Source organism: Anabrus simplex, chromosome 2 (genome assembly GCF_040414725.1).
Source record: "Anabrus simplex isolate iqAnaSimp1 chromosome 2, ASM4041472v1, whole genome shotgun sequence".
Classification (NCBI taxonomy): Eukaryota; Metazoa; Arthropoda; class Insecta; order Orthoptera; family Tettigoniidae; genus Anabrus; species Anabrus simplex.
This window is the reverse complement of record NC_090266.1, coordinates 327946075-327963973: the sequence shown is the minus strand read 5'-3', so window position 1 is coordinate 327963973 and position 17899 is coordinate 327946075. Positions and strand designations below refer to the sequence as shown.

Below are 17899 nucleotides of genomic sequence, written 5' to 3'. Positions count from 1 at the left end.
GTGGTTAAAATGGTACATGCAGCTCACGTCCATAGGGGTGTGCCAGATAAGAGCTGCACCACCTCGGGATGAGGACACGAGTTTACTTTTTTATTTTTGAAGGAGATTCTAAATACCAACTTTCACGTCAGTAACATCTTCAGGCGTTTTTAGATATACTGTATATTTACTCATTTTAAAAATTCACCTCCTTTTTCAATCCTTTTACTTCCCTTGAGTGGATTTTCCGAAAACAAAAGGATACTTGTTTCTTTATTTTTAAAGCAGATTAAATATACCAATATTCATGTCTGTAATATCTTCAGTTTTTGATGTATAAGTATCCTCATAAAAATAATTGAACCCGTTTTTCACCTCTTTTAAACCCCCTTAAGAGGATTCTCAGAAAAAAATACACGTTCCTTTATTTTTAAGGGAGATTCCAAATACCAATTTGTATGTATCTAAACTGTCCACTTTTTGAGATGTAGACATACTCATTTAAACAACTCACCCACCTTTTCACCCCTTTAGCAACAGTATATAAAAAATTCCTATCTTAGTGAGCACCTACACTGTAATATAAGTGTATCCCCAAAATTTCAATTCTTCTGTTCAGTAGCCTTCGCTCGGCGATGATGAAAATCAGTCAGTCAGTCAGTCAGTCAGTCAGTCAGTCAGTCAGTCAGTCAGTCAGTCAGTCAGTCAGTCAGTCAGTCAGTCAGTCAGTCAGTCAGGACATGTTATTTTATATACATAGATATGCATATATTTCTTCCATTACTACTCCTACCACCAGCACTGAGTGAGTTGACTGCCGAGTAGCGGTACCTTAAATAAGATCACAGTCACTTCCTTCAAAGCCTTAGCCCCGTCCTATATAAAAGAAAAACTGTCTCGGATAATGCAACGTAAAACCACTTTCAAAGAAGTAAAAGGCCACAAAGGGAGCATACTTCAGTACATGAGGTGCCATAATTCAAAGACATTCCATGTACTACAGTTCTAAAACCATTTGTTTCCATGTTTAAATCACAAATGGGAACAATTTTAGTCCAAAAATGTGATAAAACTGACCAGCAACCTCTTTTGAGTTTCTCTGGCTTCGATGATAATCGTTATTTAAAGGGGCCCACCATGTAGGTCATCGGCCCTTTCTCTGAGTTCATTTGTTTTCCACATACAAAGTTTTGCAATTATCACTTTTTTGCAAGTTGCTTTACGTCGCACCGACACAGATAGGTCTTATGGCGACGACGGGAGAGGAAAGGGCTAGGAGTGGGGAGGAAGAGGCCTTGGCCTCAATTAACGTACAGCCCCAGCATTTGCCTGGTGTGAAAATGGGAAACCACGGAAAACCATCTTCAGGGCCACCAACAGTGGGCAATTATCACTAACAGTCTTCACATTTATACTCTACTTACCTAACTTTTCATTTTTTGTCTAATACTTTACCTGCATTGGATACGCTCTGCGGTTGGACGGCTGCACGAGCACTTTCACCCCCGCGCGGGTAAGCCGTCGTACGTTGGTCGGTGCCAGGGGAGCTCGTCTTTCCCATACTGACTGATCCTCTCGGCGAATGCCGATCACTTTGCCGCGTACAGAATTCTGGAGAAATATTGAACAACCACATAGAATTGAATATATCAATGAATACATGAGACTGAAAACATCACTCCATAACTCTAAGCATTTATTCGAAACAGTTCATGTAGTAATTACAGCGAAAGGAACATTTGTGGAATAAACAAAGCACTGAGGTAAATAAAGTAGACTGATTTTGTATGGAGGAAAGTTTTCAGATAAAGACATTTATCAGCTAAATGAATTATAAATAGCTATTAGCATGGTGAAGAAATCTCGCTTAGAGAGTGAGAGGCGGGCTACCAAAGACAAAACTTACTAAAAGAAAGAGGTTTACAACATAAGTTCACAAAAAGTGCATGACGAACAAAATATTAATACTCCCACATGTCTATATGTAGAGTTAAGGCCAACAAATATTTAAATTAACAGAAAGGAGAGGAGCTGCCTGGCTGAGGCGGTAAAAGCGTGCTCGGTTCACCCGGAAGGATACGGGCTCGGTTCTCCTTCAAGGATCCGAAAAATTTAAGAAACGAGATATCCACTTCTGGAAGTGCACATGGCCAGGTTAATTCCTGGGGACCATCGCAGCTGACCACTCTCCCCCACCAAGTGCCAAGGTTACGGAGAGTGGAAACCTTTATCTTCCACTCCTCCCAGGGCCTTCACAGCCTGTATGATGACGAATTGGCTTTGCTTTGCTGTAATAGAAAGAAACTGATATCTCCAAAGAACTTCATTGACATCCTTACAAAATTAGACTCAAGAGAACATTACTTTTGTCGGTGGATATAAACTGGTTGAAAAATAAACTATTCCACAATGAATAATTTATGTCGATTCTGTGGCTTTTTACCAGCATTTTCATTATTTAATTCGATGAAGTAATCAGAAATGGGGAAGTGAAGCAATAGCCGTTCATTTATCAACGCATTCTTATTTCCAGATGGCTCCATTATTATCAGAGAATGGCTACGATAAACTCTGAAGGTCAATGTAGATTGTTTGTATTGTCTATCAAGAATACAGTATTCAGATAATAAAATTTATGATCAAAGTTACAGTAAGGCAAAGAAATCACCTAAATATAGCAAATAACTGATCATAACCTCAAACTCTACAACAGCGCATCTTCTAAATTGGAGTGATAACTGTCCATTAAGGAAAAGTGAAATGGCGTATGGCTTTTAGTGCCGGGAGTGTCCGAGGACAAGTTCGGCTCGCCAGGTGCAGGTCTTTTGATTTGGCTCCCGTAGGCGACCTGCGCGTCGTGATGAAGATGAAATGATGATGAAGAAGAAGACACATACACCCAGCCCCGTGCCAGCGAAATTAACCAATTAAGGTTAAAATTCCCGACCCTGCCGGGAATGGAACCGGGGCCCTCTGAACCGAAGGGCAGTACGCTGACCGTTCAGCCAACGAGTCGGACGCTTAGGCAGATGTGAAAGCAACACGTAGAGCATACGAGAATGAGTCACAATTTTACTGTTCTTGATGATCCACTGCCGGATTTAACATTTCTGCGTCCTTACGCACAATTTTTAGCATTCATACCCCAAAATAACAACAGTCCGGTATTTGAAATAACTACAGAATATGCTGCACTGTACACACAGTACCTTCAAATTACTCAAAACCAGAGTAACTTATTCAGAACCTGATAATTTGGAAGATCTCATAGATATTGTGTTGTGTCCGCCTCTGTGGTGTAGTGGTTAGCGTGATTAGCTGCCACCCCCAGAGGCCCGGGTTCGATTCCCGGCTCTGCCACGAAATTTGAAAAGTGGTACGGGGGCTGGACCGGGGTCCACTCAGCCTCGGGAGGTCAACTGAGTAGAGGTGGGTTCGATTCCCACCTCAGCCATCCTGGAAGTGGTTTTCCGTGGTTTCCCACTTCTCCTCCAGGCGAATGCCGGGATGGTACCTAACTTAAGGCCACGGCCGCTTCCTTCCCTCTTCCTTGCCTATCCCTTCCAATCTTCCCATCCCTCCACAAGGCCCCTGTTCAGCATAGCAGGTGAGGCCGCCTGGGCGAGGTACTGGTCATACTCCCCAGTTGTATCCCCCGACCAAGGGTCTGAAACTCCAGAACACTGCCCTTGAGGCGGTAGAGGTGGGATCCCTCGCTAAGTCCGAGGGAAAACCCGAACCTGGAGGGTAAACAGATGATGATGATGATGAATAATAATATTAATAATAATAATAATAATAACATATTAATAATAGAAAAAATAATAATACTTTTATTGACTTTACGTCTCACTAACTAGTTTTACAGGTTTTGGAGACGCCGAGGTGCTGGAATTTAGTCCCGCAGGAGTTCTTTTACGTGCCAGTATATCTACCAACACGAAGCTAACGTATTTGAGCACTTTCAAATACCACCGGACTGAGCAAGAATCGAACCTGCCCAGTCGCGGTCAGAAGACAAGCGCCTCAACCGTCTGAGCCACTCAGCCCAACTGGAGAGTAATAAAATACTGTACAACCACTGAACTGAGTCCGTGACGGAATATTTTAGTCATAAGATCCGTGCTCTCATGTATGCATGTACTCGTCGGAGCTTAGGACATTACAGGCTATCATATTTTGTTTTCTTCTGGCTTGGGCGATGTTAGAGCATTCGAGACCTAGCTTTTCAACCTTCTCCCCCACATTCATGATTCGTCTTTCTCTCATTCTTCGGGTGATCACTCATTCGCGTGTTTTTTCTCATTTCGATAATCGTCTTCATTATCCCCCTGATCAGTAGAGGGTACTGACCACACGACTTCACAGCTCATGAAACAATCACAATTACTATCGTCACTTATATCGTTACCAACACGACTGAATACTATTTCGGCGTGAGGGATACTCATCGTCGATGGACATAGCAATAAAAATCTAAACTCGTAAATATCTCCATTATTATAACCCATACGGCAAAAAAAAATCGGATATAAAGGCTGCAAAATTGGACATTCTATTTTTTTTTACCGGGCTGAGTGACTCAGACGGTTAAGGCGCTGGCCTTCTAACCCCAACTTGGCAGGTTCGATCCTGGCTCAGTCCAGTGGTATTTGAAGGTGCTCAAATACGACAGCCTCGTGTCGGTAGATTTACTGGCACGTAAAAGAACTCCTGCGGGACTAAATTCCGGCACCTCGGCGTCTCCGAAGACCGTAAAAGTAGTTAGTGGGACATAAAACAAATAACATTATTATTATTATTATTATTATTATTATTATTATTATTATTATTATTATTATTATTATTATTATTATGGTTCATGTTTGTGGATTACTGTAGTCACGTCCTTGCTCGTGAACCATGGGCAACGGCTGAGTGGCCTAGTAAGTGGCCCTAAGAGTCGGGATACCAGTTGCTATGGAATGGGAGTGGGCACCTCGGACTTATTCTGAGTCGTGGCCCTCCTTGTGTTCAGGCGGCTAGGACTATACAATTCACCGGTGGTCCATAACCCGTTAGAGGAGAGATCCTCACTTGGACTATGTGCAAGTAGGGTAGCATCCTGTTTCATGAATTTACCGAGCTCAGAACACTTTAAGCAAGCCTCGGACCTATGGGAGTATCGGAGTCCCACTCCCATTTGACAAGCGAGGGACTCCTTGGAAACAACTTGGCGAACGAAATGGAATTCGATGGGGAGCTATCAATATTAATGGGGCTTATGGAAGAAAGAAAGTAGAACTGGCTGAGTCAGCAAAGAGGATGCATTTGGATGTGCTAGGAGTAAGTGATATTCGGGTAAGGGGAGATAACGAGGAAGAGATAGGAGATTATAAAGTGTACTTGACGGGTGTTAGAAAGGTAAGGGCAGAGTCTGGGGTAGGGCTCTTTATCAGGAATACCATTGCACGCAACATAGTTTCTGTTAGGCACGTAAATGAGTGAATGATGTGGGTAGATTTGTCAGTTACAGGAATTAGGACTAGAATTGTGTCCGTGTATTCACCATGTGAGGGTGCAGATGAGGATGAAGTTGACAAGTTTTATGAAGCATTGAGTGACATCGTGGTCAGGGTCAACAGCAAGGATAGAATAGTGCCAATGGGCGATTTCAATGCGAGAGTTGGGAATAGAACTGAAGGATACGAAAGGGTGATTGGTAAATGTGGGGAAGGTATGGAAGCTAATGGGAATGGGAAGCGTTTGCTAGACTTCTGTGCTAGTATGGGTTTAGCTGTTACGAATACATTCTTCAAGCATAAGGCTATTCACCGCTACACATGGGAGGCTAGGGGTACCAGATCCATAATAGACTATATCTTAACAGACTTCGAATTCAGGAAATCTGTTAGGAATGTACGAGTTTTCCGCGGATTTTTCGATGATACAGACCACTATCTGATCTGTAGTGAACTAAGTATCTCTAGGCCTAGGGTAGAGAAAGTGAAATCTGTCTGCAAACGAATAAGGGTAGAAAATCTCCAGGACGAGGAAATTAGACAGAAGTACATGGATATGATTAGTGAGAAGTTTCGAACAGTAGACAGTAAGCAGGTTCAGGATATAGAAAGTGAATGGGTGGCATACAGGGATGCTATAGTTAAAACAACAAGGGAATGCCTAGGAACAACTGTGTGTAAAGATGGGAAAAGGCTAACATCTTGGTGGAATGATGAAGTGAGAGCAGCTTGTAAACGTAAAAAGAAGGCTTATCAGAAATGGTTCCAAACAAGGGCCGAGGCAGACAGGGATTTGTACGTAGATGAAAGAAACAGAGCGAAACAAATAGTTGTTGAATCCAAAAAGAAGTCATGGGAAGATTTTGGTAACAACCTGGAAAGGCTAGGTCAAGCAGCAGGGAAACCTTTCTGGACAGTAATAAAGAATCTTAGGAAGGGAGGGAAAACGGATATGAACAGTGTTTTGAGTAATTCAGGTGAACTCATAATAGATCCCAGGGATTCACTGGAGAGGTGGAGGGAATATTTTGAACATCTTTTCAATGTAAAAGGAAATCATCCTGGTGCTGTTGCGAACAGCCAAGCTCATGAGGAGGAGGAAAATAATGTTGGTGAAATTATGCTAGAGGAAGTGGAAAGGATGGTCAATAAACTCTATTGTCATAAAGCAGCAGGAATAGATGAAATTAGACCTGAAATGGTGAAGTATAGTGGGAAGGCAGGGATGAAATGGCTTCATAGAGTAGTAAAATTAGCATGGATTGTTGGTAAGGTACCTTCAGATTGGACAAAAGCAGTAATTGCACCTATCTATAAGCAAGGGAACAGGAAGGATTGCAACAACTATCGAGGTATCTCATTGATACCAGGCAAAGTATTCACTGGCATCTTGGAAGGGAGGGTGCGATCAGTCGTTGAGAGGAAGTTGTATGAAACCCAGTGTGGTTTCAGACCACAGAGAGGCTGTCAGGATCAGATTTTCAGTATGCGCCACGTAACTGAAAAATGCTACGAGAGGAATAGGCAGTTGTGTTTATGTTTCGTAGATCTAGAGAAAGCATACGACAGGGTACCGAGGGAGAAGATGTTCGCTATACTGGGGGACTATGGAATTAAAGGTAGATTATTAAAATCAATCAAAGGTATTTATGTTGACAATTGGGCTTCTGTGCGAATTGATGGTAGAATGAGTTCTTGGTTCAGGGTACTTACAGGGGTTAGACAAGGCTGTAATCTTTCACCTTTGCTGTTCGTAGTTTACATGGATCATCTGCTGAAAGGTATAAAATGGCAGGTGGAAATGTAGTAAGCAGTTTGGCCAATGCTGACGACTTGGTCTTAATGGCAGATTGTGCCGAAAGCCTGCAGTCTAATATCTTGGAACTTGAAAATAGGTGCAATGAGTATGGTATGAAAATTAGCCTCTCGAAGACTAAATTGATGTCAGTATGTAAGAAATTCAACAGAATTGAATGTCAGATTGGTGATACAAAGCTAGAACAGGTCGATAATTTCAAGTATTTAGGTTGTGTGTTCTCCCAGGATGGTAATATAGTAAGTGAGATTGAATCAAGGTGTAGTAAAGCTAATGCAGTGAGCTCGCAGTTGCGATCAACAGTATTCTGTAAGAAGGAAGTCAGCTCCCAGACGAAACTATCGTTACATCGGGCTGTTTTCAGACCAACTTTGCTTTACGGGAGCGAAAGCTGGGTGGACTCAGGATATCTTATTCATAAGTTAGAAGTAACAGACATGAAAGTAGCAAGAATGATTGCTGGTACAAACGGGTGGGAACAATGCAGGATGGTACTCGGAATGAGGAGATAAAGGGTAATTTAGGAATGAACTCGATGGATGAAGCTGTACGCATAAACCGGCTTCGGTGGTGGGGTCATGTGAGGCGAATGGAGGAGGATAGGTTACCTAGGAGAATAATGGACTCTGCTATGGAGGGTAAGAGAAGTAGAGGTAGACCAAGACGACGATCGTTAGACTCGGTTTCTAACGATTTAAGGATAAGAGGTATAGAACTAAATGAGGCCACAACACTAGTTGCAAATCGAGGATTGTGGCGACGTTTAGTAAATTCACAGAGGCTTGCAGACTGAACGCTGAAAGGCATAACAGTCTATAATGATAATATATGTATGTATGTATGTATGTATGTATGTATGTATGTATGTATGTTATTATTATCTATATTGTTTTGTAATTTATACAATTCATATAGAGCTAATATTTCCGGATATAACTGGAAGTTGTGTAATGTGTAAAGTTTAATAATCACTAATGTACCCTTGTACGGTAGAAATGTATCAAATATTTGAGATCGGAAATTATATTTTGCATAACTTTTATGATGTACATTTCTTTGATGAAGGGAGAAATTTGGAATTTCTTATTTTGGTCTCCTTATGTTACCACGCCACTTTTTAAGTAACTAATCAGTAGAGCTGAGATTTCTTTGCAATTACATATTTTATTCTTGCAGTTTAGATGCAGGGAAAAGCTATATATTCACAAATCACTATGTTTTTTAAATTTGTTTTACGTCGCACTGACACAGATAGGTCTTACGGAGACGATGTGACGGGGAAGGCCTAAGAGTAGGAAGGAAACGACCGTGGCTTTGATTAAGGTACAGCCCCAGCATTTGACTGGTGTGAAAATGGGATACCACGGAAAAGCATCTTCAGGTTGCCGACAGTGGGGTTCAAACCCACTGTCTCCCGGATGCAAGCTCACAGCTGCGCGACCCTAACCGCACGGCCAACTTGCCCGGTAAATCACTATGTTAGAGTTATTATAACTGAATTTCATTTTATATATTTTTTATATTTGTTTGTATTCTACATATTCCTAATGATATCACATACAATTACGTATGTTAGCGTTTTAGTTTTTTCATGTTATATCAATTGCTGTCTTGAAATATCACACTTAATGTGGGGCTGTTATCAGTTGTCACATCAGTGGGGAATTAAGAATTATGTGTGACGGGCATTTGAAAGAATGGCAAGTGCAAGTAAAGACACGTATGAAATCGGTTTTTCCGAAGGTTCCAAATAGCTACCGGAAACACTATGCAATATGACCGGTCTTTAGATCGTTCATCCCTGGCCTCTTGCCGGGCTGAGTGGCCTTCTCACCCCAACTTGGCAGGTTCGATCCTGGCTCAGTCCGGTGATATTTGAAAGTGCTCAAATACATCAGCCTCGCGTTGGCAGATTTACCGGCACGTAAAAGAACTCTATCGGGACTAAATTCCGGCACCTCGGCGTCTCCGCAAAGCCGTAAAAGTAGTTAGTGGTACGTAAAGCAAATAACATTATTATTAACTAGCCACTTGCATATTAAAAATTACAGAAATATTTCTGTAAACACGTTTCTGTGACCCCTTTTTCAACTAGGAATTTCCGAATTTCCGAATCTATTCTTAAAGCTTTATTCTTTTGAAATGTCTCAACTAGGGTTTATTTTATTTTAAACAATTGAAGAACATAGCTCATGAACATCAGTTTTCTCTAGAGTAAATATGGCACCAGTTACGTCCTCGCTGGCTTCAAAGTTAAAATCATGGATTGCATTTGACGAGTTCTTTACAACTGATGGCAAAGTAGTGTTTCATCAAGCATGCAACAAACACATGGGATGTTCCATGAAATCCCAGCTTGAACAGCATACAAGAAAACAGCATAGAAAGAAAGGACAACAATCAGGTCTAGAGAAGAAACAAATATTTTAACAAAGATAAAGCCTTCAGCTTCAAGTAACACTTTTTAAAAAGACTTACGCAGTACGAAGATTGCAGCCAATATTCTATGGTATAATCTTGAAGTACCTGAATTAATATCTTTTCTGGAAAAATACTGCAGGCAACATGTTCCTCACCAATCAAAATCACGCAAGAATTATCTTCAAGTCTGCTAAAATGAAGCAATAAGACAGTATGTAGGAAATGATTTCAGATGTGTTGCTGTTGATGAAACAACGAATGCTAAGGGTAAATTTATTGCAAATCTTGTGGTGGGGAAGCTAGAGCCTGACAGCGCCTCATAGTCATGTTTGATCTACTGTAATGAGCTAGACCAGGGCCTCTCAAACCTCCAAACTCTCACGCGTGCAGAGCGAGGTGCATAGGCTCTGTGCACTGTGCATCGGTACGCTTCGCCTCAACTCGGCTTGACTCGGATGGTGTAGTGTGCTGAGAGCGACGAAGCGTTTGGTGGTAGACGACGTGTTTATCAGTGAAATAGACAAGCGCACGACAACAACATAATAATGGAGCAACCTGTTTCGAAGAAAGCAAAGACTTCCGAAAGTCCATTTCAATCGAACTGGGAACTTTCGTATTTTTTTTTGTTTGTTTGTCGTGACGATAACGCCAAATGCTTAATCTGTGGGACGATAATTACGTGCGTAAGAAAATCATCTATTGAAAGACACTACAACAGACTACATTCGGAAAATTATTGTGAAATTATAGGAGACGTCAGAGAGAAAGAATTAAGGAAGTTGAAACAGCTTGAAGAAGAGCATTCTATATCCACAAATGAGTTTTGTTCCAGTACTGTAGCATTTTCATTTTGGTTACGGGTTCTGCATTTTTTTAAAATTATGTTTACATTCCTCTCAAACATGTATGTGTATTTATAATTCACTTTTTTAATTTTGTTAATAACACTGGTAACCTTGTCCCATACAACTGTGCGTTTCCGCTCACCACACGTAAACATTTCGCAGTGGGGGAGAAACAGCAGTGAAGGTGAGGAACGCGGAGACAGGCCGAACGGGGAGACAGGTGTAGGGAGAGAGGAGTGGGGGGTCTGCACTCTGGTCAACCAAGCGAAGTCGTCTTTTGCACCGTGCACAGTGCATGCACCACGCGCATGCACCCTGAGAGGCCCTGAGCTAGACTATACAAATCACTCAACTATTGAAGATTTGTGAGCCCTATGGACGACTGAGATGCGAGACGAAAATGTATTGGTGGTGTCTTTTGATGCTGCAGCTTATATGCTTAAATCTGCAACTGCTCTGAAAGTGATTTATCCCAATGTGTTCCATTTTACGTGCTTGGCTCGTGGACTGCAACGAGTTGCTGAAGATATTAGAGCTAAGTTTCCACAAGTGAATAGATTAATGTCAGCAACATTTTTTCTAAAAGTCCCACAACGAGTGCTATCTTATAAACAGCAGTTGCCACAGACAGCACTGCCCCCGGAACCAGTGTTAACGAGGGGGAAACATGGACAGAAGCAGTTAACTTCTATAACGAGCATCTGGATGCTATAAAGACTGGTGTAGATACTTTTGATCCTGAAAGTGCTGTATCTATTTGAGAATCACAAACTGCCTTCAGTGACTTCAAAGCGGTCTCCTCAATTGCTTCCATCAGTGGCAACTTCAGCTGGCTATCAGAAAGCATCAAACGTCTAGAAACATCACGACTGCCACTGCAAAGATTCTATTGCTGTAATAGAGGATGCTATTGGAAAACTAAACGCTGCGCATGGGGAAAATGCTGCAAGCATATTGAGTAAATTGAAAAAAGTTTTGTAAATAACTTCCTCCCCTAAAACCTGCCCCAGTTACATCATGTGGCGTTGAAGGACCTTTCTCTGCATATAAGAACATCCTGAGTGAGAAACGTCTTTCAGTGTGTTTTCTGTGCCACAAAATGTAATGTTTAATCTCTATGAAAGTTGTAATTAAGAACTAAGTTTGTATTGCGTACCTGTCTGATATACTGATATGATATGACTTCCGGAGAACATTAAATAATACATTAGTGTTCACTGTGCTACAAAATTTCATATAAAGCATGTTTTGTGTGTTACAACCGAGAGATTGGTAATATGTGATATCACATACGTATTTTACCCATTCTACATATTACACTAATGTTTTGGTGATTTTTGTTACATATCATACCACTTGATACTACATAAACATTCCAGCTCTACTAATCAAACAGCCTAGTGCACAACTCGGCCATAATTGAACTTAAATATCGACTGTCTAGAAACTCCGTTTAGCCGTTTACCCGTAATTTCGTAAAAAGCAGACAGACAAAAATGTTGAACTGAATCTACATTCGACTTCTGTATACCTAGCCCGAGTTTAAGCGAAGTATAAGGCAGCAATTTGCCTACTGTGAAGATGGGAAACCACGGAAAACCATATTCAGGACTGCCGACAGTGAGGTTCGACCCACCATCACCCGAATGCAAGCTCACAACTACATGACGCAAACCGCTTGACCAACTCGCTCGGGTAAGTATACAGACAAAATTATAATTATCCTTGAAATGAAAATGAAATGAAACGGCGTATGGCTTTTAGCGCCGGGAGTGTCCGAGGACATGTTCCGCTCGCCAGGTGCAGGTCTTTTGATTTGACTCCCATAGGCAACCTGCGCTTCATGATGAGGATGAAATGATGATGAAGACGACACATACACCCAGCCCCCGTGCCAGCGAAATTAATCAATAACGGTTAAAATTCCCGAATCTGCCGGGAATCGAACCCGGGACTCCTGCGTTCAAAGGCCAGCACGTTAACCATTTATTCATGGAGCCGGACACAATTATCCTTACATAGATGTGATATCAATACTAGCGCATATCTACTCACTTGATTGAGGCTGCGATTAGGAGGATATGGTATACGGTCTCTTTCACACAGTTGTATTAAGTTATACTTCCTCTTGAAACAATACGAGTAATTATCACCACGACTACATGGTCATTGTCTTCAGTATGTGATGCAAATACAGGGATTGCAGGCATCCTATCCCATATCAGATAAGCTACAGAGCCATTGTCATAACTAACGCAATTTCGAGATAATGCCGTGGATTGTGCCATCTTCAGTGAATCTGCTAGCGAAGACCTGCCTTAGATACAGGATGTGACACTAAGGTACGCCAAACTTTAAAAAGAAAATATGTTTTATGGACAAGGGTCCTGAAACGCTTTTCTTCATGTTGGAACTCATTTTCCACATCCCTACAGTACATAGCACATTAGAGAACGTACCATCATATCACATAAAACTCCATTTTACATGAAATGTTCCAAATGCATGAACCCACCGTTGCGTTGAATTCTTGTCGCCCTCTTGTATCCCTGGAGTATTCCGCACGCATGTATCTGTGCTAACGGAGGCTATTTTCAACGGTTCATATAAGGAAGAGATTCAAAATAAGAATGTTATTGGCTCTACGTCTCACTAAGTACATTTTTGCGGTTTTCGGAGATGACGAGGTGTCAGAATTTAGTTCCGCGGGAGTTCTTTTACGTGCCAGTAAATCTACCGGAACGACGCTGACGTATTTGAGCATCTTCAAATACCACCGGACCGAGCCAGGTTCGAACCTGCCATGTTGGGAACAGAAGGCCAGCGCCTCAACCGTCTGAGCCGTTCATCCCGCTAAGAAAAAGTTTCATGTGGTACGCCGGTACGTTCTCTTCCTGTGTTTCCCATTATTAATGTGCTATGTAGAGTTGTAGAAAATGAGTTCTAACATGGATCCTTGACCATATACCATATTTCCTTCTTCTACGTGTAATATTTATAAGAATGTTATTTGCTTTACGTCTCACTAACTACTCCTCTACGGTTTTCGGAGATGCAGAGGAGCCGGAATTTTGTCCCGCAGGAGTTCTTTTACGTGCCATTAAATCAACCGACATGAGACTGACGTATTTGAGCACCTTCAAATACCACCGAACTGAGCCAGGATCGAACCTGCCATGTTGGGGACAGAAGGCCACTCAGCCCGGCTATTTACTACATGTAAGAAACGTGTCCTCAAAGTTTAGCCTACTTTACTGTTATAAGCCCCTCATCCACGTTCCGAATCTGTGAATTGTGACTATCGCGAACAGAACTTGAACAAGCTTACCTATCTGGAACGCACGTTCATATAATATTCCATCTAACATTTGGGCCGATGACCTAGACATTAGCTGCCTAAGAAACGGTAATCATCAGAAGTTAATCTAATGTTTATTTATTAAACTGTGAGAGGTATATCGATAGCACAAGATTGCAATGTGTCACACAGAAGTGATAACCAATGACCCTAAACCCAAACTGAATACAGAACACCTCACTTCTGAACATGATATTTTGTTTCTAGATATTGGTTTGATCACTCATGTTCCGCTATAGTTCATAGGCTAGTTGGAGGTAGCCTGTTTCCCAACTTAATGTGGATTTTATAGTGAACTCCCCAATATCATTCCTTTATAACCAAGGAAAGTGATAAACGTAAAATTCTAGAAACTAGCGAACACAAAACTTGTCATTCCACCACGTAGAAGGAGACAGTGTGTAGCAACCCATACACTAGGGTACGGTAGTAATAGTTGCGTGGTTTTGGCTTATAAACAACAATCACCAGTATCTTGTCTGAAGAAAATTTGCCTGAAATGACACTACGTTTCCCATCATTACCCTCCTACTTCATTTCAACAAATTACTGATCGGTGCAATGAGAGTCTCTACCTCATACTGGCGATCCAAATATGTATCAAACGTATGATTCTCCATACAGGAGAACACTCGTTTCTTCTGTACAGCATCCTTGAGACCTAGTTTGTTCACTGGGCCACTTTCCTAGATATACTAGCAAGGAATCGACATGCATCCGACAGTACAGCGCCAACTGCTTCCGTATTGAGCCTGCTATTTCTTACGCCTGACACTTCGCCAGATTGGTTGTCGTCTGAACTGAGGTGGAACTGTGACCCTTATCCCTTTCTCACCTGATCCACACGGTCGCGTGGGTTAGTTTAAAAAATCTGGCCCACTAATGAGTCATATTAATGTCACAAGTCTAGCCTAGTGTGCAGAAGTGCTGAGTCGAGTGTGCCGGTAGAGCGGGAGTGGAGTGTGAGCAGTAAGTGAAAGGGAGAAGACAAGAGTGAAGAGGAACATGATCGGTGTGGAGCAGTGTCGGGTAGTTATTGGAAGATGACAGGGGAGAAGGAAGAATGGCACAGCCAAAAGAGAAGGAGACAAAGTGGAAATAAGTATGAAGGGTGAGATGATATTGGCGGTAGCCGTGATTATGGTACTGCTAGTTATAGGGGGCGTGCAAGTAAATCCGGATCCGTCTCCCAGTGTCAACATGAGCTGGGAAGATGTGGAGGTCATAAGGAGGGCAGTAAAGGAGGTTGTGAAAGAAGTATGCCAATTTGAACAGATAACAAATATGATTCAGGAACAAGTGAAAGAGTTTGAAAATATGAGGCAATCGATACAGGGAAAAAACAGACGAAATAACGACCAAACTGGGAAACAACGAGAGAGAAATTGTATCACTCAAAGAGAAAATAAGGAATATTTAAGAAGAGGTGATGAAGCTGAAGGCAGAAATAGAAGACAACATCCAGAAAGGCAGGAAGAAATGCTTATTTATATATGGTGTGCCGGAAGAAAAAAGAGAGGACAAAGTGATGACAATTTACAAAGTTGTGAAAGTCATCCAAAACGGAATGAAAATTAATTTCAGTGAAGTGGACATAGACGATATGGAAAGGATGGGTAAAGCACAGGGTAACAGGCCAATAAAAGTGAAGTTGTTATCCTTCCTGATGGCGGAAATAGTGATAAGAAACACGGGTAATCTACAGAGTACAAAAATTTCGATTAAGAGGGATATGGGAATAGAAGGGATGTAGAATGTAAAAACCCTTAAGAAACATTTAGTAAGGCCAGACTTCAAGGATTAAGAGCTCACATTAGGGGTCAGGAATTAGTGGTAACCAATGGCCAATGGACCAGATTTTCGACAGTGACGAAATTGCGAGAATTAGAAGAGAATTTGAAGCAAGAAGAAGTGATGGAGAAGAGCGTGGATGAAAAGCAAGTTTTAGAAAGCAAGGTCGGAGAAGACGGACATGGTGACAAGGAAAGAGCAATGGAAAACAGGAAGTCGAGTGAGGAAATGCAGGGAGAAGAACATAGTGAAAGAGTGGTCGTGCATAGTGATAAGGAAAGAGCAGAGGACAACAGTGTGAGAATACAAATGTTCAGAGAAGCAGCTATGAACATAGCCAGGGAAGAGGAAAGGCAGAGAGGTGAACACAGTGAAGAAATGGTTAGGCAGAGTGAAAAGGAAAGGTCTGACAGGGAGAGAATAGAACTGTTTATGAAAAAAGGGAGGAACAGGAGCTTAAGGGATCTGTGGGGAATGAAAAAGAATGATGAGGGCATAGTAACAAGAAATAAAAAGTCAAGTAAAGGTAGTAAGTAAGTAAGTAAGTAAGTAAGTAAGTAAGTAAGTAAGTAAGTAAGTAAGTAAGTAAGTAAGTAAGTAAGTAAGTAAATAAGTAAGGGAATAGAGGACGAAGATTTTGTGGTAATATAAGGTAAGATGGTTCGGTTGGTTAAGAAGGAGTAAGTTGTAGTGACTGTGAGGATAAGATATGTAGAGTGAATTGGATTTAAATTGTATAATGAATTTAGTTATTAAGTGTGATTTTGTTATGTGTGATTATAGCTAAGCAGATTTAAGGATTAAGCTGCAAGGAGAGTGGAGTTGGCCGGGTGTTATCTGGAGTGATATTTGGAGTGATTGTAAATTATGAAAGATGGTCTGGTTTGTAAAGAGTATGTAGAAATTGGTAGGTGGTGGAGTATGCTTGTTAATGGTTTTTGGAAATGTATAGTGAATTTAATGATTAAGTATGATTTTGAGGTCTGACTTTACTTAAGTAGATTTGAATTATAAGTGGAAGTGTTTGTTAATCAAGAATAAGTTCGAAGGTGACGGAGTGGGGTTGTTATTGGTATAAGAGAGTGATTTGGTGGCATGTGTCGGTATTTTGAATGATTGTTGCTAAGAGTGAGTGTGGCCAAAGATGGTTAAATAATTTAATGTATGTTGTAGAAAGTAGTGGGTGGATGTAATTGGAGTGGTGGGAGGAAGTAATACGTGTTTATGAGGAGAAAACGATGGTCAGAAAGATGTTGAATAAGAGGTTGAATTGGTGGTATATAGTGAGTGAATAGAAAGGTTGAAATCAATATGTGATTATGGTTGTATGTGTTTGAATGGCAAGATGTTTATACGTGGTAGATACGTGGAGTCTGGTCTGACGAAGGAGAGAAGGATTAAGTTGGAAGGTGAGTGGACTGAATTGTGAATTGAGGAATGGTTATTTTAATAGAGTGTGTTCCTACTTAAGTTAAGTTGGTAGATGATAACGCAAGGTGGTCAGGTTTCATAATTGAATTGTATTGAATTGTAAGTGGTGGTATAAGATGAGAGGAGAGATTTGTGCGTGATGGTTTATGGATGGAAATTATGTAGAGGTATTGGCTTGATAGAGTTTGGCTTGTTATGAGACGGAAATGAAAGTAGTGGAGTATATGTTAATGTGGAGTTTGGCGTGATACGTTTGTTTACAATTAGAATATAAGTTTCAGTATGATTAAGAGTGATGGTGATTACAACGGTTGGTAAAGAGTGTAATATTAGATTGTATTAGTGGATTTAGCCTGCAAATATTTAAATGGTAAGTACTTAGATAATGATGTCATAATGAGTAATGGAAGTAGAACAATGTACTAGGAAGATACATGAGAGAAATAGAGGACACTGACTCAGCGGATGTTTCAACGTTGGTCTGGCTCAACAAGTTGTAATGGTTCGCGTGTTGACATGTAGGAGTGGATTGTGTAATGACTTGCTGTGCTGCGTCAGTCAGGAAAGGAATGGGAGGATTTATCCTTCCATATGGATGGCCAAGCGCCCTGTGCCGTTCTGCTGTGTATTTTATTTTATTTTACCTTATTTTATGCCATGTATGCCATTTTGTTTCGTGTTCACACAGTTGTCGTACTCCCACGGATAACGGATCTCCGAAAAGGAGATGACCGTAGGCCTTTTTGACAGTGTCTGT

General features: G+C 41.2%; 1 protein-coding gene across 1 annotated transcript in view; it reads right to left on the bottom strand.

Moving 5' to 3' along the window:
• LKRSDH (lysine ketoglutarate reductase/saccharopine dehydrogenase) overlaps window positions 1-17899 on the bottom strand; it is a 232130-nt gene that overhangs the window by 196117 nt on the left and 18114 nt on the right. Inside the window, exon 3 of the mRNA XM_067140684.2 lies at window positions 1435-1590. Within this exon, the coding sequence (XP_066996785.2) occupies window positions 1435-1590 (156 nt within the window). The remainder of the gene's footprint in view (window positions 1-1434; window positions 1591-17899) is intronic.